At 45.1% G+C, this 22812-nt stretch overlaps 2 protein-coding genes and 1 long non-coding RNA gene across 3 annotated transcripts in view; all 3 read left to right on the plus strand.

The window, feature by feature from the left end:
- The window catches only part of LOC144169741 (putative sodium-dependent multivitamin transporter), a gene marked incomplete at its 5' end in the record, with an annotated part of 51649 nt that overhangs the window by 13089 nt on the left and 15748 nt on the right, over window positions 1-22812 (plus strand). Inside the window, 5 exon segments of the mRNA XM_077699065.1 lie at window positions 951-1105; window positions 1919-2059; window positions 2903-3032; window positions 11589-11796; window positions 13092-13246. Of these exon segments, the coding sequence (XP_077555191.1) occupies window positions 951-1105; window positions 1919-2059; window positions 2903-3032; window positions 11589-11796; window positions 13092-13246 (789 nt within the window).
- LOC144169745 (uncharacterized) lies at window positions 3292-9251 on the plus strand. Its single transcript, XR_013322511.1, has 3 exons — window positions 3292-5420; window positions 5518-5582; window positions 7695-9251. It is a non-coding gene; the product is annotated as an uncharacterized LOC144169745 (long non-coding RNA).
- LOC144169744 (uncharacterized) lies at window positions 17781-21556 on the plus strand. Its single transcript, XM_077699068.1, has 4 exons — window positions 17781-19447; window positions 20310-20487; window positions 21037-21119; window positions 21191-21556. The coding sequence occupies exons 1-4, from the start codon at window positions 19282-19284 to the stop codon at window positions 21538-21540; spliced, it is 777 nt and encodes a 258-aa protein (XP_077555194.1). The 5' UTR covers window positions 17781-19281; the 3' UTR covers window positions 21541-21556.

The following is a 22812-nucleotide window of genomic DNA, read 5'->3' on the forward strand; positions in this document are numbered from 1 at the left end:
GTATGTATGTATGTAGGTATGTATGTATGTGATAGTTCAATGGTTCTGGTTTCGCGGCCCGCGGGCTAATGTTTAAGCAAGTTGTTGACCAAAATTTTTAACTTCTCAGGGGTATAACCAATAGATTATATGATCTAATGTTTGAAAATTGTGAATCTTCAATTCGGATACGGAGTTGCATTAACAGTCGTCAGTCAATTTATTGGAATCGTATTTTTTTTGTATGTGATCGATATGGGCTGTTTGGAGAGCATTAAATAAGGCGTGCGTTATTCATAAAAAGAGTACTCTTAAACTTGGGCCACATGTAAGCACATCAATTCTCTAACCGTTCCGACGAATTTTAATTGCACATGAATGTTTCAGGAGACACGTTTCAAACATTGTTCCAGCATGCATGTTTCAGGATACATGTTTCAAACATTGTTTTAGCATGCATGTTTCACAAACATGTTTCATCCGCAGGCAAAAATGTCGATGCAAAACATTTTTGAGTAGCTTTTCTTGATATGCTATTTTCGTTTATGGCTTGAGAGTAGATGTTAAAAATTAGTGCCGGGCTAAGTTACGGGAAAGAAGACACTGTCAGCAACTATACGGGGCCAGCGGTAGTCGCATGTTGCACAATTACTTTCTGAAACGTAGATGGTATCCTTGCACCAACATTACAGCGATACTTTTTTGCGCAAAGTATGACTTCAACAAAGATTGTTGAATGACTCTCAAAATTGTATTCGACCTTTAGAGGTTATGCGCTCCCTGGATTACAGATGCTATTACAACGGTATGTGAATTTACTTCGCAGGCGCTCGGGTACCAGCGCGTTGGCAAGTTGTGAGATCCGCAGCCATGTTTAAGGCAAAGCCTTGGGAGCACATTCAAAAATATAATGAAACCTAATCTTTTTCGTCGCCTGTGTCTTTTCATTAAATCTGTTTACCGCTTTTCAGGGAGGCATGAAAGCAGTCCTGTGGACAGACTTGTTTCAGTCTATACTCATGTTCGCGGCCATGTTTGCTGTGGTCGGTGTAGGCACGCACCGGATGGGTGGCATTTCCAACGTCTGGGCAGAGGCTGAGGCTGGAGGTCGGATAGAATTTTGGAAGTAAGGTGCCTACATTTTTACCTGTTTTCTCCCGAGTTGCTTGCGTTGATGTAGAATGCGATTTCCCGTCCGATTGGGAGGAGAGTGCAGCAGGGTCGTCTGCGCCATTTTTCACAAAGAGTGTATAAAAAAGTGCATGTTTTCTAGGTAATCACCGAGCTGCACGATAACTCTCTTTTCAACGTAGAGAACAGCAGCATTATTCAAAGGGAAAGCCAGTCAGTTACTTTGAGTCAGTACCGGCATGGAAAAAACAACATCCCATCGGTTCTTTCCGAGTTCACAGCTTTACGTAAGCTCTATGACTCCATAGTGCAAACCCCCTCAAAACGTCTCGTTCCTTTAATGCCTCGTAGCGGTAATGTGACCTTCCGCCTCAGGCAAGGTCAAACCTATAGGGCGGCTTTGCGAAGTGAAAGTGTCTAATCGCTCATTCGTTTCAAGGAGTGGTCAGGGAGGGGGATGAAGGTACAGAGTATAGGGCGCGTGCAATCAGAAAATGATACATAGAGTCGCTTTCTGTATCAGAGTTCACTGAGCGCTCGCGCCTAGACCGGCGAGTACTCCGAACAGCGTGTGTGTTTTGTCTTGAGGTGCAACCACGTGCTCGTTCACTGTGCGCTCTCGGCCCGAAAACCGGGTTGGCTATCCCTAGACAAACTTGGCTTAACCGCGTACAAACACGGCAAATATTTTCCCTTCCCTTTTTTGTGCTGACCCTCTCATAAAGGACTACTTCAATTGAGAGTTTTTGAGTCATTTGTTGTGCGTGAGAGTTTCTAAGTCATCTATTGTGCGTGTCACTGCTTGCAGTTTAGACCCAGACCTGACGGTGCGCCATACAGTGTGGTCGCTTGCGATTGGGAACATCTTTCTATTCGTCGCCCTCTACGGAGTCAACCAGGCTCAGGTTCAAAGGCTCATGACTGTAGGCAGCCTGAAGAAGGCGCAGATGTACGTGCGAGGAATTTTTTGCTTGCAACTTGGCTTTCACCTGGACTGTTAGCGGACAACCTGCAATGGGCAGAAGTGGAACCTGTGCCGTGGCCTTAATCAAGGCATGTAATGCTTCGGGGGATTTGCCTGGCTTATTTCTTGCTTCGGTTCTTGTATGGCATGTTGCAACTCTTGCAGAATTGTGCGCACGGGGGAATCCTGCCTGTTCAGAGTGTGCTTCAGTTTTTCGCTGTTAAATCTGAGCACCTTTTTCCGGGTATAGCAGGAAAAGTCTTCCTTGTAATCATACGCTGGCATTTGTGCACGAAATGGGTTTTCGAAAGAGATTTTTCACATCTCTCACAGATTAGACTTGGAGTGTCTTGCCCCGAGAAGTAAGAAAACACGGTGCGGAGTGAATTGCGTAAAGATCTCTGCAATAGTAAACAAGCTGGTGTTTTTAACGTTCCACTAACCTTTTGTTGGAAACAATGGATGCATTGCGCTACAGTCACACCAGTGTTACGTAAGCGAGAATGGTTGGGGTGAAATGTGCTCTAAAGCCGCCAGAGAGCTTTGAGATGGATGCCAGTTTTCAAATATTTGCTTTCAAACTAAACCAAAGTTTCATGAAATTTTTGAAATAACATAAATGCAACGCTAAAAAATTGGTATGGTATGTGTGTCATCAGTTTTAGTACGAATATACCAGCGACGATTATTCCGTCCACTTAAACAAGACCTTTATTAACTTGTAACAAATTTGGTCACCAGAATTTACTGTGTAAGTGGCACGTATAATTTGATTGGTACTCACTGCAGCAGGGAAATACTCTGAAAATGGCATTTTTTTCGTTTCAGGGCCATCTATCTCAATTTGCCGGCGCTTTTAGGGTTGTGCTTCATCACCAGCTTCGCTGGCATTGTGATGTATGCGAACTTCAGGCACTGTGACCCCCTGATGTCTGGCAAAATCACCCAGAAGGATCAGGTATTGCGGCAAACTTGGCGTTTTGTGCGAACCACTTCTATTGCAAAAGCATTAGGCGGTGCTCTGAGCGCAGAATCCGCCGTCGGTGTCTGTAGCAGCCAAACGGCAGCTAATTTTCTTTTGGCTCCGAAAGTGGGTATGCGCCGGCCTGACGCTCCCATTGGCTGCGACGCGTAATTGGGCTGTGAATTCTTTTGGCTCCTAAAGCGGGTATGCGCCCTTGTGACGTTACACTCTAAGAAAAAGGGTGGTCAAAAGTGAGTCAAAGTGACGACGACTCTTCTTGGAACTTGCTGACTCCGGTAAACGATTAAAGGTAGTCACACAACAGAGTCGTCGTTTCATCGACTCTTTTTTGACTCGTTTGCTTCCGAAAGAATCTCGCATGCATGTATACTTTGCGGCATACATATAATATGCATGTTTTAGAGCTTTGACTTACATTGGGTTACACGTGTATAAGATATGCATACAGTTACTTCGTTATTCCACTGTTATCATTTCATTTTTATGTTCACGTATCTTTTTTTTATATTTGATGGATGATTCTATAAATGGTCTTCATTTACGTTATTATCACTATTACACCTGTTAACTCCGCGAACTCGTATTTTTTGTGCGAAAGCAGGGCATTACGCAGTTGGTTCGCTTTCACGATTTTTTATTCGTGTTTTCAATGTTTTCGAAACTTTTTGAAAGCGAAGCCTCAGTGCCCTAACTGATGCCGTTGTATGCCAATTCGCCCTGCAGGAAAGCCAACTTTCTGTGACGATGATGATGAATGATCTTGGTTGAAGTGAAAGTAAAAAGCGCTTCACGTCGACGGAGTCAAACGTCGAGTCTCTCGCGTTGTGAAGCCGGCGTCTATCTTATTGCCAAATTTCGGCATACACTGTTAAAAAATTCTGTATTGTTACGGACAAAGCCTACGTGAAAAAAAACGTAAGCTGCTTCGTATTTGAGAAAACGTAGGGAGTGTCCATAAGCAAACGTAAACCGCTTCCGTATTTTAGAAAACGAAGGCAATTTCCGTAATTCAACAAAAAGAGTGAGGAAAACAAAATTGAATCTGGCTTAATTGAGATGTTAGCAGAACGTAATTGCGTCACCTGCAGTCGTGATGGAGACCTCCTAAATGTATTGTCACGTAGCCAAAAACGACTCGGTTGCCTTTAAGGCAAAACGGTTTATTGGAGCGAACTTGTGCTCCCCTAACAACTCAATGAATACACAAGCGGTGAAGCTGCAGTCAACAAAGTGACGTCGTGACGTCGCAGGAGAGTGTCACCGAATCAAATGCCGCGGCGTCTGCTCTGCGGCATTTATCTTTTGGCGCGAGCGTTGCTGGAACCGTCGAATTACATGGAGAACACTGTAGCTCAAAGAAGACTATTGTAGGCTTATGACGTTAGGGCGAAACATTCTCCCTATCAATAATTATTTGTTCAGCTTACTACATTCACTCAGAGGGCATTGTTGTAGGAGATACATAAAAAGTGTCCAGTGCAGAAACGGGATCACGAATCTCGTAATATACAAAAAAAAATCAACAGAGGCGTCTTTTAAAAGCATGCAGCAAAGAACCTTGTACAACATCAAACGACAACAGAGCCGGAGACAAACAAACAAAAATAAAAGAGATAAAAGAAAACAAGACGAAAGGCGAGATTTAGAAAAAAAAATGGACATTCTATAAAACGAGTCACAGCGGTCATCGCACATTGCAGTGGGCAGCAACACGCAGCAGCAATAACGAATAAAAAAACAAAAACAAATAATTGACAGCAACAAGATCACGGCAATTCAAGAAACACCGGTTTCAATGTCGCCACGCAGATAACACCTTAGAGCTGTGTCAAATCTAACGCCAGATGCGCAAACGATTCGGGAAGCTTATTCCAATCGCCAATTGTGCGTGGAAAAAGAGATGTTTTAAAAAGGAAGGTGCGGCAATGAATTTCTCTGATCAAATAGGATAACCCGCGCGGCATAAGAGTGGAACACGCGCTTATCTTGGGATGCAGATAACACAAACGGGTACAGCCGGTCGTTAAAAACAAAACATAAATAAACATATCCACTGCATGGTTCGCGGCAGTATCTTTTGTCTACAACGCGCCGCAGAAACAAAATTCAAGCGTGACCTGCAATCGCGGTGGCGCTAGTTACCGCACTGCATCACTGGTTGCTCTCAAGGACTCGTCGTGCGCACGGCACCGCATTCGTCCATCGCGCGTGGTATGTGTTGTTTTTCCTGTGGCGGTTGCGGCATGGGGTTTGAGTGGTTTGAGCGCGATAAGTCTTTGTTCGCGCTGTGTTTGCGGTGTTTTCTTGATATCTTTCGCACGTTCGCAGTTATCGCTCGGTCGACAGATAGCGTGACAGCAGGTAAGCGTCATTTCATTGCTTGCTTTGAAATACTGCGTCGCGGGGCGCATTGAACCAACGCCTTGGTTGAACCTGGCTTTGTTCTCCCCTAATTCAGAGCCGTGTTTTGACGCGCGGAGACTGACACGTCGCCGCGAGACACCCGTCGTGCTTTTAGAGAAGGTGAGCGCACTTTTTTTCTTTCCTTGAAGTGTTAAGACTTTCCCCTCGAGGCTGGTCGTGGTGCAAGCGCGACATTTACGAGCTTCGCACGCTCACACGAGTTATCGGCGTCGTGGCTTAGCTGGGCGAATGAAATATGAAATGACTTGACAAGCTGTACTGTAAAACACGCTTATGGGGCTTAGTTCATCTGGCACGGGAGAGCATATCATATTGGTTGGCGGTTCTAAATAGCCGTAGGTTGTAATTGGCGTCCATTTCAAACCTACGCTGGCCATAACTGTCGCGTAGTTTTCTGGTGTATTTCCGCAGTCGAGTAAAATTGTTCGAGCCCCACATTCATGTTCAGTTCTCATTACAGTGTAAAGTCCTTTGAGAAGCACGCTTACGAGCATGCGGCGAGTATTTGCTGTTGCTTCTTCAGTTTTAGCATATCGTTACCGTGTTTGCGTCAGCGTGTTACCGGAAGCCGTGGCGACGGGGAAGCCTGTGCCGGTAATTTACCGTTCGCGGTAACTCTCGCGCTGCGCACTCGACTCCCACAAACACGGTAAACGGTAACGTAAACACGGTAACGATATGCTACAACTGCCTAATAAGTTTTACTCGCACATCTTTTGCGGCAGTCAAGCTGCCGGTTCTGATTTTACGAATCTCTTTCAATCGTCGAAGGCGTAGCTCACTATCGGAATCAGCGCAACACATTTCTGTGTTAACCAAGGTACAGGTGCGCCAAAAATGTAACTATGCAGCTAAATGTCTCCCACGTGTCGAAAAGTGCTCACGTACTGAACATATACAGAAGAACAGAACATATACAGGCTGCAGTGCTTTTTACATTTTAATAATAATGCCATGTGCAGATAGCAATGCAGGATGAAAAGCTGCAGCTGGTGTAGAGAAACCTTTCCTGCGTGTCTCGCTTGCTTTGAACATTTTGAATTTCACAGCAGTGTACTTAGGGTTATGCCTTGTCCCACTAGCTTGCGCGGTGTGGTTTTCAGGAAATACAAAGCCTTCAAAAACCATATTTTCAGACACCAAAAAAAATCAGAATGGACGAACAAACAATTGCATTTTTGTATTCTCTGCCGTCATGTGGGAACCACGAATCAAGACGTATGAAGCCCATCCCACACATTGTGGACCACTTCAAGAACAAGATAGTCTGTTGTGCATTCTTTCATAGGCTGTGTCAGCGTGCTGAAGTCAGCTGGCTCATTTATGACCCACGAGTCTAGGTGCCACAAAGAAGCAAAGGATACATCAGTGCACTTTGACGACCTAAACAACAATTTTTAAATGGAACCAGTAACTGCCCCAGAGCAATTACAGGGCCCCTGCCCATTTTCGTTGATTCATGATGAGAGCCTATTGTTAGCCAGTGCAAAGATGTCGACCTTATGACAGCGAATTTTGCACTGTTTGACTACAGCTGCAGAGCCAGCAACAAATGCGATCGCGCTCTAAATATTTTTTAATAAATCAAAAATGGTGTTTCTCACTAAACTAAAGCCAGTTCCACGGTGAAAATACAATGTTCTACACAGTATTAAAGTTTCATCTCAAACAAAAAATGGATATGGCAACATTTTGGCTGTCCTTATCTGAACACACCCTGTTGCTTTCTGCGCGATACAAGCTATGCGAAAAAGCCAGACTCTCAAAACACCTGGCAAAACGATTCGCTGGCAACCCATTCGGTTTCGTTCGCAACGTTTGCAAGCACGTGTGGTTTCAGTTGGGTGCAATCCAGTGTCCAATCCTGTGTGCAATCCAGGTTGATAAGGCTGACGGTGCCATACCGAAGAAATATAAATAACGATGTGCAAGTTCATATCGATGTAGACTTTCAACTGATCGTGTAGATCACTTTTATGTTTTACTGATTACCGATTTACCGATTCCTATGAGGAGTTTACCGACCCCTATGAGAGGGATCAACCACATTTTTTTTTCAGCTGACGGGGCCCACATTTCAAAGGTGTTCTAAGAAATAGGCTTTTCTAATAGGGCTGTTTATTAGACAAAGGTTCAAATGAATCTAGCTCTTAGTTTTTGTTAGGTGGCTAATTGCTCTTGCGGTTTTTTGTTTCCTTTTCTCTTCTTTAGGTGATGCCAGGGGACACAGCAGAGGGTGAACATGGCAGTTTGTGTGAAAATAAATTGCAACGCGTTGTAAAAGACATCAAGCGCCCCCGTGGCTCACCGATTAAAGAAGGTCGCGGGGAGGTTTGATGTCAAGATAGTGTTCTCGGCACCAAACAAATTGTTCTGTTTGTGTGGGGCTATTGCAAGAAAAGTCAACCAAACGAAAGAAACTCGGGCAGACAGGTGCGGGGTCAGGTATGAAAAACAATTCGTAAAATGCGCGAAAGGCGTTGGTTACCGAATCCCGTTTGATTGCGGTGGATCCTATGTAGTCCAGACGGGCAGGTGCCTGAACATCCGTCTTCGAGAACACTCGTCTACCTTGAAGAGGACCCCATGTTCCCATCAATCTGACCATTGCAGGAAGCATGTGTGTGTGCCTCTGCTGGAAAAAACAGAAGTCCTGTTTGGGCACCCTCAGCAACGTACACCCGAGGTAGCAGTGGCTTACTTTATCTTTTTGTGCTATAAGAATGTAACTTGTGTAAGCGCCCCATCCGTCGCCCTTCTTAATGAGGAATTCGCCTATCTTGAAGACAGCGTCCAGTGAAAAGGCAATAAATTTCTTGGATTCGCAATGTTCGGTGCTGATGTTATCGATCTGTTAACATTCGCGCGGATCATCGGGCAATTTGTTGCGGCGCATGTGATTGCTGATTTCTTCCCGATTGCTGTTGAATTACGTCAGTTTTGTGTGTATGATGCGGCACAAGGGTGCGCTGTGTCGGGATTTGTTTTTGGTTTCATTATACTCAGTTGTTAGTAAGTGCTCGTCCTGTGTGGTTCTTCTCTTTGTCCCGAGTTTTTCTGTGCTTTTATTTAGCAAATAAATACATTGTCCAGTGCCAGCAAATCAAGTGGTGAGCGTTGCAACATATAGCCTCTGAGTAAATTTCTGTGTTCTAAAGTGAACAAAATATTCTCAGAAAACTATAACAATCATCAATTAGGAATTTCTTAACACCGTTTTTCTTTTTAATGTTAATTTGCATTGGGTATGAGTGGTCAAAGGGGCCGTTTCATTAAGCCGAACCAAGCTGTAAGCATTAAATATGAATGTGTTCAAGATTACTATTTTATAAAGGAATAACACTCCCGAACTCTGTTTTGTGTATTTTATTGCCGTGTTTTCGACTTGTGAGTTGTATTGTTCTACAATTTTTTTCACTTCAGTTGTCTAAAGTGACATTTTCGAATATTTGTTCTAATGGGGTTTTAAGAAAATTTGTGTTTTCATGTTCACTTATCAGCTGATCACTGTTGTAGGGTTGTGTTTTGTATATGTGAGCTCAAGTGTTGCCTGTCCCGTTGAATGTTACAAGTTTTTGTTATTTGAGACAAATGTTGTCTAAGGTGATAATTTTGAATCCTTTATTTCTCAGTTTCTTCTAGTGTGTATATGTAGTCTAAGACAAAAACCCGTGATTTTTATTTCTTGTAACATTTTTTCTAGTCATTGAGCCAATGCATTATTTAAAAGGTTGTAGGCTTTATTTCAATAAAATAGTTCTTTTGGTACTTTGCATTGATGTTTCTTGCATGTATGCATACCCTTTCGACTCTCAAGGAATCCTGTTTGGTCAATTTGCAAAATAGTCGACTGGACTTTTTCTTTGCAGATTTTGAGTCTCGGTGACTGTGCTGCAGAGTCCTGCATGCTATATCTCTGGGGTCACGGGACTCCCTTTCAGCAGGTCAGGGCAACTTGGCTGGGGTCATGTAGTAGCCAAAGTAGCCAAACGGGCTCTTTCTAGCCAAACGGAGAGTCTGTGTGACTACTTTTACTGGTCGCAAAGTAGTCATGACGACTCTCTTCGTTTGAAAATTAGGAGTCGAGGTGACTTCTTTTACAGAGTCCTGCATACCCTTTTCTGACTCGGTCTAACAGAGTCACAAGACTCTTATCCGAACAGAGTCAGGACGACTCTTATTACTGGGTCATAACGTAGTCAAGCGGACTCTTTTTGTTTGCTATATCGGAGTCGCCGTGACTAATCTTCAGGAGTCCTGCAGACTCACTCTTGACTCTTCGTCACGACTCCCTCCCTAAGAGTCCCAGGACTCTGTTTGAAAGAGAGTCTGGTGACCCTCCCCATAAGAGTCCAAAGGTAGTCAATTCTGTAGCAAGCCAATGACTCTGTAAAATGAGTCACTACTGACTACCATTTTTCTTAGAGTGTAAGTGTAACGCTACGCACAACGGTGTGAGCGTTGCTAAGCGGTCAGCCGAGATGTTGTCGGCACAGCGGGAGGGAGGGACGCAGGAAACGCTGACCTCACCCTGCACCGCAACAGTCCCCACCGAGCCAGGGCGCCGGCCACCGCCGTGCGCGGCGGTGGCCGCTGCACTCCCTGCAGGCGCTATCCTGCTTCTCCTCTCGCTGTTGAGGAACATTGCGGTTCCCACAATACCGACCTACCCGTTCGGCAATTGAGTATTAAAGCTCATCCATTCATAGCGCAAGAGAAGAGTCCCGGTGTCCCCGGAACCGGAAACCGCGCAACAAATTGCAACGAAGTGCAAAGGTATCTGACAAGTCCAGTTAGGGAAGCAACCAACTTCTGGTAGCCCCCAGCTTGAAGCTTAACGAAAAAGTCAATTGGAAAACAGATGTTGTCAAAAAAAAAGGCTAGGGTGCTGACTGGAAAAAAATAAAAGAAAAAGCGAACAAGGCCTCTGAACAGTCATGTTAGACTAGCAGAAAAGTACCATAAAGAGTAAACATTATTTTGAGAATGAGGTGAGTGTACGGCGGCCTTACTACTAAAGTCATTGCGCAGCCCCACCCCGTTACAGTTGCGTAATCATCATCATCATCATCATATGTGTGCAGGGATTCAATTGAGAAAACCAGCATTTTATCAATTGTGGGCGGAACGAAAGTGGAATAGCCAGAGGCGTGGGAGGGGGAGAGAGAAGAGCGGGTTGCGTTACATGGTCGGCACAAGATTGTATTTTGAGAATATTCGCAGCAGAGCGAGCAGGTACGGGGCAATTTTTTTGAGGTGGAGGTCTACAAGGACCGATACAAATAGTAATAAACAGTCTTTTTTTTTTAAAAAAAACAACGCGGAAACTTCCTCCAACTGGATTCTTATGTACTGTAATTTAGGCTGGGGCCTCTCAAGCAACTGCGGGCAGTCGCTGCATGGCCAAATAACGGCCGAACGTTCAGCGCTTTTCTGTCTGCTTAATGTCTGCGTAATAAATTCTGTCAGCTTAATGGTCGCACCCAATTGGCGCTACAGTTATGATACAGTTTCAGCAGGACAAACAAATATGACCAAAAACGAAATCATGTACAGAATTCAGGTTTGCTTGTATAAGTAGGACTAATAAGAATATTTGTGAACGCTCATGGCTAAAAAACCTGCAGATATAAGCATAACAGTTCCCTCTTTTCCAAACTTCTATGATTCACCATTGGCGCGTTGAAAGCTTTCTGTGGAAACACAAGCTTCGGAGGAGTTTCCTTTTTTTGGCACTTACAACCGACATATGCATAGGGCCTTTTGCCGGTAAAGACGGGGATTGCGGCAGTAAATGCTGGGATTTTTTTTCTGTTAACTTTTTGGAATCTTTCTGCCCAGAATATGGCACGAAATGTCTTAGGTGAAACCCCATTTCAGAGAGTTCTTTACCACAATAGAAATATGATTGGATGGGGCAAACTTAAACCTGATTACAAGAGTAAGTATTGCTCCTGGAAATGTTCCAGACGTAGATGCGGAGTGAGAAGAGCTGAATGTTTGCGCAAGTTGTATGCAACCGCACTGCTAGTATCAATGCCCTGTATGCGATAATATGCAGTGCACAGTAATAAAAGTTGGGTATATTTCTGCTTCTTATGACAGGTGCTGCCTTACTTTGTGATGCTCCACCTCGGCTTTGTCAAAGGTCTTCCCGGGCTGTTTGTGGCCGGTATTTTCAGTGGTTCTCTGAGTACAGTCTCCTCAGCTGTGAACTCCTTGGTGGCCGTCTTGTTGGAGGATTTCATGCGGCCGTTTTGCATCTCCCAGAAGACGTACGACAAGTATGCTGTACTCATTCTCAAAGTCCTCGGTGAGCATTTCTGGGAAGCTTGTCTTTCCTCCGTTGCATGTCTTCACAGTTCGTTTCAAGAGAGAAATGTTTTTAGGTCAGTTTTAGTGAAGCCTTGTGCATTTTAAATAAACAATACAAGCGAGGAATATGTTACTGAAACTTGAACCATCATGCACAGACAAAGTACTGAATGTGGCTGAGGCGAGTCGACGCGAATGGCGTAGCTAACAGAGTGAAGACGTCCGTCATTGGAGCAGGAAACATGAGATTTTAAGAAATGAAGCTCCGAAATACCCAGTAAAATGAATAATTCTGCCATTCAAGAAACATTTAGCCTTTCAACTTACAGTTGCGAAGTTAACGGTTCTTTGTTAAAGAAAGAACGATAGGATCTGCCGTTAGGGAAATCGACTTGGAATTATGTGGCTTTGAGAAACCACACACAGATCGAATCTCGAATTTTAGAATTTCGGTAGTGGTAATTTATGACCAATCGCTACCCTACCTACGTGGCTGAAGGGAGGTGGCTTACATCCGCCAACTGGCGACCGGGGATGTTATTCGGACGAGATGTTTGTTACTCTTAAAAATATTTGGTTTAACTATCCTCAAGCGTCAACGGTATACCAGCTTTGCGAGGCACTCGTTATGTCTGGCAACTTGGAATCGCTTGATGAATTGCGGGATTCTTTCTTAATATAGTGCAAAAGGTGTAGTGCAAATTGAATTACTGTTCGAAAAAGTGAACTACTACGTTACTTTAGCACAATAACAGGAAATAGAAGGGATCAGCTTAGTAAAGGTCACATATGCTGGAGGGAAATAACGAAAAGAAAATGGCCTTGATTTCAAGACGCAGTGTAATAAAAATAAGCGCACCTAACCGGATGTAAAGAAATAAATTAAACATCCTGAATTTGAGCGACCAAAAAGATTTTTAGTGTTATGATAGGTGCAATGAAAGGAATTCAAGTCTACAAAATGCTTCCTTGTAACTTGGAGTTCATCGACTAAGTCTTTACGAAAAAAACTCCGAATGCACTGGTTAAGGTGTTTGTATGTCTTATGGGTCGGTGGTTTCTAAAACCTGCTTGTCTTATTTCTTTTGCGGCGGAAAATTACTCGTATGTTTGTTTTCGTGACATTTCTTATCCCCATTTTCTCACTTCTGTTGCAAGTCTAAGAGGGCCGCACATAAATATATTTCGTGCTTATGGTTGCAGTTTCTTATCTTCGCTACTGTTCTTGTTATCGGGCGCGGACTTTCACTGATGTGTCTATTATGTTCTGTGCTTATGGTGCTACCATTTCAGCCTTCTTCTTCGGCATCCTGTGCGTTCTGCTCACGGCAGTGGTTGAGCAGTTCGGCGGAGTTCTGTACGCAGGATTCATTATCTTCGGTGTAGTAGGTGGACCTGTGCTCGGAGTCTTCACCCTGGGCCTGTTCTGTCGCAAGGCGAACCAGAAGGCCAGTCCATTTCATACTTGCAATAAGTTTGTAATGCCACTTTGTAATTAATTTGTAATTTCTTTGTAAATTAGAGGGGCCACAATAAAACTACAGGTTTGGCTCATCAAAAAGACAGCTTCGCCCCGAAAACAATGGTACTTATTTTTATTACAAACTTCTAAGAAATAATCGAGATATTAATTAAAGAAAACAGTGGCGACTGGAGAGCTATTTTCCAGCGATTTCGCCATGACGTCACAGAATCTTCTTTGTGCAATGGCGGCCGCTGACACAGCCACCGCCAAGTAAAATGACCAGGCGATTGTGGAAGCGCCTTAGTTTCGTTCGATCGTATTACTTGAATGCTAACCGGCCGTTAACACACCGACAGCTGTTTTAGTGCTGACCCATACTGCGTCACTGTAACGAGAAATTTGAAACTTCTTTTGAACTTTTTCAGTTAAAGAACGTATTTCGTGGTGGGAATGTAGTTGAGGTAATTGCCAAAGGCCAGTTTCTTCAAACTGAACGAAGTTTTATTTTATCTACATGGCTTTTTATGAGCTGTCCAAGCGGGCGTGTCTGTCAAGTCTATATTTATTCATTTATGTGTACATATTACATTAGAACAGGAGGTAAAGTGAAAATTATTATTTTTTAGGTGCGCAGTACCTTAGGACCACACAATGTCCATCCGCGTCCGTGCGCATAGCATTTACAATCGCAAAAAAATCCCACAGGCACTGGCAGGATTCGAGCCTGTGTCTGGTAGACCAGACAGAGTTGGTGTCAGTCGTCTTACCCATTGGGCTACGACCGTTTTTTATCTTTATTGCCTAACTTTGCATAACACAACAGTTACATGCTCAACCTGTTCGGTTGATGTTAATAACACCCTGCAATGCTTTAAGCAGGCAGTTAACATTTGTGCACTTTCATCACAATTAAATCATTCATGATTCTCACATCACAACCCTGTGTGGAGTACACTTATCTAAGCTTACACACACTTTCCTTGAAATAGGAATACATAATAAAGAAGACGCCGACCACAAGAGAAAATAAACAAGGACGTTTTGGCACCCCGACCGGGAGCCTTGTTCACACTTTGTGAACAAGGCATTGTGAACAAGGCTCCCGTTCGTGGTGCCGAAAACGTCATTGTTTATTTTCTCTTGTGGTCGGCGTCTTCTTTATTATGTATTTCAATGTCATTCCAAACCAGACGGGCGTCCGTCGAAGCCCCGATTTTCCTTGAAACAATTAACCACAGGCATCGCGTCCACGTCATTGTTTCGTACAGCCATTCTGCTCCTCTATATGGCGTGAAGGCCGAGCAGGAAAAAAACATCATATGGTATGACATCGTGTTTTACGTCAAGGTAACGCATACCATTCGGTGTCAGTGGCAGATCTTTGTCGAATGTTCGCTGGAGCACATCCCCCCCCCCCCAAAAAAAAAAAAAAACACCGCATCCCAGCAATCCACAAAGACATGCTGTACATCCTCTGGCATTTTACAACGCCTGCAGTTCGTATCCCTGCGTCAAAAACATCCCCCTTTCATGTAACCATGATAAAAATGGCAATGTCTGAGTGTGTCACTTAAAAAAGAAAGTTTTCAAACGACGCATTGCCCACACACACTTTCCCTTCACCTTACCACAATGCTGCCACTTTTAGATGCCAAGCATCTCGTGCTCGGGGCTGTGTTTCTCCCTCCCTCGTTGTCGTTGTCCGCCATCCGCACTCTACTGCGCATGCGCGTCTCTTCAGCCCCGTCAGCGTTTGGGCTGACGTCAGCGCAGTGCACTATAAAAAGAAATAGTTAGGCGGCGCCCGGTTTTGATCCCACGACTCTCTGGCCGCAACGGGAGGTACGTGGCGCTCTTCCTACTGCGCTACAAACCTAGACGGGAGCATGTGCTAAGAACGCGCCTTATGTCCTTCACTCATTCAAACTACGTCAAGAAGCTACTGATACAATGAAGGCACGCGAAGCTGAACGTCAACGGAAACAACGAACTGAAAACTAATGGAAACTTCAGTCGACCCCATGGCTGCTTCGCATACTACTCAGGGTTACCCTACGGGAAGATGGTGTAATTTTTTTTCAGCAACAAAGTAATCCAGAGTCATTCAAAGCTGCATTGACCATCCCACATAACATTCCCACTTTGAATAAAAAAATTGGCGCCGTACCTGCTTACCTCGCTGCAAATGTCGTTGACATGCTATATATATTCTTCCGCCACTATCACGTAAAGACATCTCTTCCCTCCTCCGCCCACATCTCACGCTCTCCCTCCCCCCGTTTCGCTTTTCCCACAATAAACATGGAGGAGGTTTGGTCGAGTAATTTAAATTTTGTCGCGGTGAACGCGACGAAATTGAATTAAATTGAATCTAACATCTATTTAGCCTTTTCGTCTAGGCCATACAAGGGCGTAATATATATATGCGAGTCCTGCACGCGGAGTTCTAAAATCTAGAGCGCAGAGGCCGCCTTTTGGATGGCTGTCCGTTTTAACTTTGCCACTAGAAATGCACACTCGTGGTTTGAGTGGCGTACGCTCATGGGTGCGGCGGTTGCGGCCCGGTTGGTGAGGAAAGCGTGGAGAGGACAATTACGTTTTCTGGAGCCCATGCGTGGTCACTTTGTGAGGACTCCCTTCCTCTTTTTTTCTTCTAATTCGACGAATTCCGACGAAGACAATCGAGCGGCTGGACAGGGTTCGAAGTCCCGGCTTCTTGCGCCGGGAGGGAGAGAGCAAGAAGGATGTAAAAAGTGATGATGATGATGATTAGTGGCTCTCCCTTTGAATCGGGACTTCGGTTGTCAGCAACCGACTTGCCTGCTTTATTCAACTTACTTGCCCTACTTTCAGCTAATCTAGATTTGCCTCCCCCATCTCCCCGTCACCCCTCATTCATTCTCAATCTCATTTTTATTTATTTCAAAACATTGGTTGGTACAAGAGTGAAAAATTCATCTGGGCCTATAGCAAAACCGGGCTCATGCTGTTTTAAACTCCCATAGCCCCTCCCCCTGTTCTTCTCCCCAGTTCTAAATTCTCATCCGTTTGATTACTCCCCTACGTACCCATCTCTTCCCCCCTACTTTCCTACCACTACCAGTTCAGCCTCCTCTTCGTCACCTCTATGGCACTGATGTTGAGGCTTTCCTTCACCGAAATCCAAAAACCTCCGCCAACGTCGTAACCCCATCGCCTCGGGGCGGTCGCATCTCTGTGCAGCCCCTGGCAATGTGGTCTATGGTTTATCGACCTCTGCCGCAGCCAACAAATGTTTCAGCCTGCTGCCTGTAGATACCCGTATATGCCAGGGTCTTCAGACACCCCTCCCGTGCTTCAAAGAGCAATACACTGCTTCGTGTACTGCCATAGAAACCTTCCTTCATTATTTCTGGTTTCTCTCTACTATACGTCTCCAGGGTTTTTTTCGCTTCCATTCTCTGCTGCCCCGCCTTTTAACTGTTGTGTATAGCTCACTTTTCCCGGCCGACTTCAACTCTGAACGCCATGTGGTGTCAATATTTGAAGTTTGAGGTTGTGTCCGACAATCCTGGCTATGTCACTGCTAAAACCCTCCACTGAAACCTTTTGTTGCTTTTCAACACACTACCACTAGGGGGCGCGACGAGGACAAAACATTTTTCCAAAGCGTGTTTCTTTTTTGCTTTCGAAATTAGAGCAGCCACACATTTTAAAGAACAATGCAAATGCCACTTATGCATTGACGACTTGCCTCAGATATGCCGAATATTTTTTTACTCAACAATGTTTACAAGTATGTACATTGCCACCAGACTTTGTAGCTTAGAAATGCTTTCTTATATAAACCCCAGACAACGCACACACATCCAAGTAGTGCTTGGGAAGTTCTACCTTGAAGTCTGGGAACTCCCAGGGACATCCCGTTTAAGTTCCAAAAACATCCCAAATGACACAAAAAAGACCTCCCTGGGATTCCATAGATTAGGGCTTTGCTGGGAGGTCTAACAACCCATGTAGAACAAGGAAAGGAAATGTTTAGGGATGTTCCAAAAAGGTGCTTGTAGGTCCTTTTCAGGACATGTTCGATTAATTTAGGTGGTTATCGATCAGCATTTCATTGCAATGGAGCTTTTCCACCACTCAGCTGCGGAATTAGTGCTTTGTGCAAAACCTTGCAAAACCATTTTATTGGGCAAATTTCATACAAAACAGCCTCCAGTGGCGAAATCACGCAGCACACTAGAAGTACGCAATACATTTCTAATACCATAATAAAAGTTCCTTATAGCTTCAGGCAGGAGTTATGCTTCTGTTTCTAAAAATAAATTCCACTATATATCTCAAGCGGAAGGGAACTTTCACATGAAAAAAAAATTCACCCGCCGTGGTGGCTCAGTGGCTAAGGCGGTGCGCTGCTCAGCACGAGGTCGCGGGTTCGATTCCCGGCCGCAGCCGTCGCTTTTCTGATGGAGGCGAAGAGCAAAAATGCCCGTGTGTACAAGATTTCGGCGCATGTTAAAGATCCCCAGGTGGTTAAAATTAATCCGAAGCCCTCCACTACGGCGCGCCTCATCGCCTGCGTTGCGTCGGCGCGTTAAACCCTACAATCAATCAATCAACATGAAAAAATTCAAAAGGTAACGCAAGTTATGTACAGAAAGATAAGAGTTGTCTGTTTTACCAGCAAGTAGCCATGCATCTGAGTAATTCATTTAGAAATAGGGGCAGCCTAAATTCTGTGCAAATTTTGGCATCAAGATTGAGGTCTGAAAGTGCTGTACTTTCTGAAATAACAAAAGATGAAACATAGTTCACGACCCAGGAAAAGCACATTAGGGCACAGAAAATTGATTAATTGGCTAGCTGTGTATGCGTGCTCACGAAGACGATCGTAAACGTACCTGCCACTCTGGCCCACATAGACCCGCCCGCATCACAGTGGGATCTCGTACACTATACAGTCCATGCATTTAACACACTGTTTTGTTTTTCATGCTTATTCCCACATGTTTCCCCGGGACCCTTTCCATCATTGACCATATGGCGCACAAGGTGGCTAGTTGGCTCTATAGTTGGCAAGGTGGCTCTATTGGCTAGTTGGTAGGGTGGCTCTATAGTGACACTATAGAGGCCCAATAATGTCTCTTTCATCGCATAGGATGTAAATGCTTTACATAAAATAGGATGTAAATGCATTTTTATCTTATTCCAGCATTGAAAATGTAACGTGCACACCTTTAAATAGCAACAGTACTGGCAAGGAATCGATTAATATTGGCGTCTTATTCGCCGAATATACAAGTGCGCTATGAGGCGCGCCGTAGTAGAAGGCTCCGGATTAATCTTGACCACCTGGGGGTGTTTAACGTGCGCCAAAATGTCAACACATGGGCGTTTTTACTTCTCGCCTGCAAAGGCAAGGAATCACATTTATTGGAGAGCTGGTGCAGAGTGGTGCGAAACCTGCCGCAGTAAGCAACACAGTAACCACGAAACTTGTGAAGTAGCGCCTACACCACTACTGAAATCTCTCTTGAGCATAAGGCCGGAATACATGGAGCGTTTATGCGACGAATAGTCGACGAACTTCGCCCGGCGGCGTCCGCTGGACGCTCGGCGGCGGAAAAACATCGTCCGCCGCCTATCTAGCCAGGGCAGAAAAAGTTCGTCGCCGTCGACGGCAGCGGCAAAGCGTTTCCAAACATGGCGGCGCCCTCTTCGCCCGCTTCACAGCGAAAACAGCTTCGTCGCTAATCCCTCAATGCGATATCGTGTGCTAAACCGTTTACTTCGAATTAAATTTGTCCACTCTTGCCCTCACATAAATTTTCAAGCGGCAAATAGCCTTCTTTTTTCAGATAGAAGGGCGTTTTTCTAGCTGTTAAGCCTGACGCAGTAGCGTTGGTCGTCGTCATAGCAACGGTCTCGCGAGATGTGTCGTGACATTCCGTTCTCTCCGCCCGCGCCCCGACTTCCTGCTTCCGAGCGTGCCGCGTCCCGTCCCGTGCCGTACACGCCGGTCGCATTTGTTGCAAAATGTCATCGTCCAAAGCTGTGCGCCTGGAATTTAATGACAAATTCATTACGGCAGTGCAGAAGCGTCCTATCTTGTGGGAATGCGGACGGGCGGACTACAAGGACCAACGTAAAAAAAGTGTGGCTTGGGAAGAAGTTGCTGCGGAAATAGGATGCGACCTTCAAGGTATGTTTACAGTTCCTATTCCTAGTACGCTTCAGCACGCAGGATGTACTTCCTGCAGCGCTTTCACTTACAGGGGTATGTATCCAGCGAAGTCCTCACTGTGCGTCATAGCTTGCCGTTGTCAAAATTGCAAAATAGTTGCAACTGCAATAACTGCCGCAACGTTGGCGCACCCTGCATATCCCGACGATAGAGCCCGCACGCGAGCGGGTAAATTCTCATTTCCGTAATCAGTGAATGGACAGCGAACACCTGCTATTGCGCGACGGTGCAGTGATTAAATGCCGTAAATATTGCAACCCCTAATTTGCTGCGCTGTGTGTCTTGATTTTTTCCCGACCGGCAAAACCGCCTCCGCTCACTGACTAGGCAGTCACTGTTAATGGTTAATCACTACACTCTTTTTTGTTTTGGTTGGGGTTTCGCCCAGACGTATCGCTGGCTTTCGCTGGTGTGTCGTGCACACGTAGGCTATTAATACTGACTAATCAAGGACAGTAACTCTGGCTAGTCAGTGAGCGGAAAGGTTTTTTGCCGGTTGGGTAAAAATCGAGACAGACTAGCTGCTCCCACCGCGAGTTGCGATGCGGGCGTGACATGGGTCGCCGGGAGGTGGTGGGGAGATTTGGCGACGCTTACCGGACTCTTGCCCTACTCGGCATATATTACCCTGGAGCTACACAAACGAAATATTTTTTGACCACCCACACGGCTCGCCGTGCCTCGAAAAGCCAAGGAAACACGAGTGATGTGCAATTGCAGCGATTGTTATATCTGATGCCCCCCCTCCCCCTCTCCAATTGCTGGTGTGCTAGAGATTTAAAGGTGACTATGGGGTAACAATTTTTATACCTACTTCCAGAAGCGAATCTACCGGGCCGATGGAAGAGCCTGCGGGACACCTTCACAAAAAAACTGCGGATGCAGAAAACCGGCGCCCCAAGTGGCTCAGGTGCGAAGGAAGGCAAGAAGGCAAAAGAAGTCACCTGGCCGTACTTCACCATGCTGAAGTTCCTAAAAGACGAGACGGAAATTGACAGGTTTGATCCTTGTAGTGGTTGTTTGACTTGTTTATTTCAGGTCCGCATGCAATCAAAGCAGGTTTAATTAAGTGTCAAAGTTGAGGTTGCACAAGTGGCTAGTTACAATACTATATCCAAGCAACTGGCACTTCATCTTGAACGTACGTGTGAGCTAGTTGCTTGCGTGAAACCGTATGGCAACTAATGCAAATAAGGACAGACGGCTCATGTGCCATTACTGCTTTTTTTATCAATATGTAAGCCTCCTGCAGACTCTTACAAGTACACAGCCATCACAACGCTCAGTGAAAGGGCCAAAATAGTTATAAAACACATGAATACAGGAATAATAAAGGCAGGAAAAAAAACAGCATGACGAAATTACATGAATGCTCCATTACTGGATCAGTCTTCACCAGAACAAGTATACAGTAGTAAGCAATGTGGAAAAATATGAATAACGGGCAGTGCGTGCGACACGAACAATAACCAAACTAGTCTTTTCTGTGCCATAGAACACAGATGTACACTCGATGTGCCTCTAACAAAACTGGTTGTAATTTTCAGCACCATATCAAATATTACTGACCCGGAGTGCACGGATGAATCCCCTCAAGCACTGTTGGCGGCCATCTATAGCGACACTGCAGGTAACAAGTTATTAATCATAAATGAAAGTACTGTGGATGTTCACACTGTCTTCGCTGTTTCTTTTTTGCAGAAGAGCTGGAGGAAGAAGAGGTTGTCGTCCACGACGTTCCTGCCAGCAGCTATTTAGAGGAGAGCAGCCTCGACGACACTACACAGAGCAGTAGCCATGACACATCCCACACCACCGTTCCGGAACGTGCTACTCCGAGGAGGAAGAAAACAACGAAATCAAAAAACAGATGGGAGGAAGAACTGTCACAAGTTGACAAAGCCATTGCTGCCCAGAGCGACCAGGCCTCTCTGTACGGCCAGATGTTGGCAAGCAAATTGAGATCTTGTCCGAAAAGGATGAAGCAAGTCATGGAGTTGGACCTCCTTGATTTCTTTAAGAGGTATACGTTTGAAGAAGAACCTGAGTAAAATCTGTGCATGCCAGTGTCGTGCCTATGTTTTTTGAGGAGCCGGGAGGCAAGTGTGTGCCCACTGCCACGTCACGGCACCTTCATTCATGAAGTACTGTGCGAACATTTTTCGCGTCTCTGCAGCACCTGCACTGTAGTTCCTTGACGGTGTTGCTTCCAAGTCGAGCAACTGGCTCCTCTGGGTTTCATTCCTCCACTGGGCTGGAACAATGTTGCCGTAGTCGTCCTCCATGTCGGCGTAGCCTGGTGGACTGTACGTCGCCTCACTTGCTTCACACAAAAAGTTATGGAGCACACAGCAGGCCAGCACAACAGAAGTTGCGTTCTTGGGGAGTAGGTTGATTAGCCCAAGCAGAACGCGCCATCTCGCTGCCAGTATGCCAAAAGCATTTTCGACGATGCGCCTGGAAAGTGTGCATTTGGTACAATAAGTATAACTGGAGCAATTGCTGTCAATGGTTTGAAAAGGTAAAACGTACATGCAAAATTTTCGTTGCCTGAATTTGGTTGAAATGATCATTTTATACCCGTGAAATCACCATAGCAAAGGTTTAAGTAGCCCCATAACACTTTAAAGCGACATGGAAACAGAATACAACCACATTCAATTGGAAAGAACTAGGCTTTGGTAACTCACTCGGCTCCATTCCAACCATGATTTTTTTTTGCCGAAAAACAAATACTGAAAAACGTAACTATTTCACTATACACGAGGCATGCAGTTACACAATGGAGGGAACACTACAAATAGCATTACGAGTGTGCTAACTGCCCGTTTGCATTCCAGTGATTCAATGAATCAAGCCAAACTAGTGCACCACTACAATAGCAGTTACGTTTCTTGATGGTGGCTTTGATCGGCGGCCGCCAATCGCACAAACTTCAGTATGCTTTTGCAATAAGGGTTTAGCAAAGCAATAGTTTTTTGGTTATAGTGAATGGATGCTTGCGGAAACCCCTCCCTGTACCTTGCTCTGCTCAGCCTGTAGTTGAATACCCTCTGGGCTGGCAGCACGTGTTTCCCAGGGTACGGACGCATAAAATCAGGTCTTAGTTGGAAAGCCTCGTCCCCAACAAACACGTGAGGGGCAACACTGCGGCTCCTTGGCAGACGGGCTGGCACAGGGAAGACCAGGACTTCATTCTGCAGCTGCCTTCCAAATGAAGTAGCCTTGAAAACTCCTCCGTCGCTGTGCCGGCCAGGAGCACCGGCGTCTACCATGATGAAACGGTAGCTGGCGTCTACGATTGCCATCAACACAATGGAAAA

Source organism: Haemaphysalis longicornis, unplaced genomic scaffold (genome assembly GCF_048455015.1).
Source record: "Haemaphysalis longicornis isolate Haplotype H1 unplaced genomic scaffold, Haemaphysalis longicornis Haplotype H1 scaffold_2, whole genome shotgun sequence".
NCBI lineage: Eukaryota > Metazoa > Arthropoda > Arachnida > Ixodida > Ixodidae > Haemaphysalis > Haemaphysalis longicornis.

Bases quoted from the DNA above. Each gene is read 5' to 3' on its own strand.
- LOC144169744 (XM_077699068.1), top strand. From the start codon at position 19,282: ATGTCATCGTCCAAAGCTGTGCGCCTGGAATTTAATGACAAATTCATT. The intron at 19,448-20,309 runs GTATGTTTACAG...ACCTACTTCCAG, and splicing joins AATAGGATGCGACCTTCAAG to AAGCGAATCTACCGGGCCGA. The intron at 21,120-21,190 runs GTAACAAGTTAT...TCTTTTTTGCAG, and splicing joins CATCTATAGCGACACTGCAG to AAGAGCTGGAGGAAGAAGAG.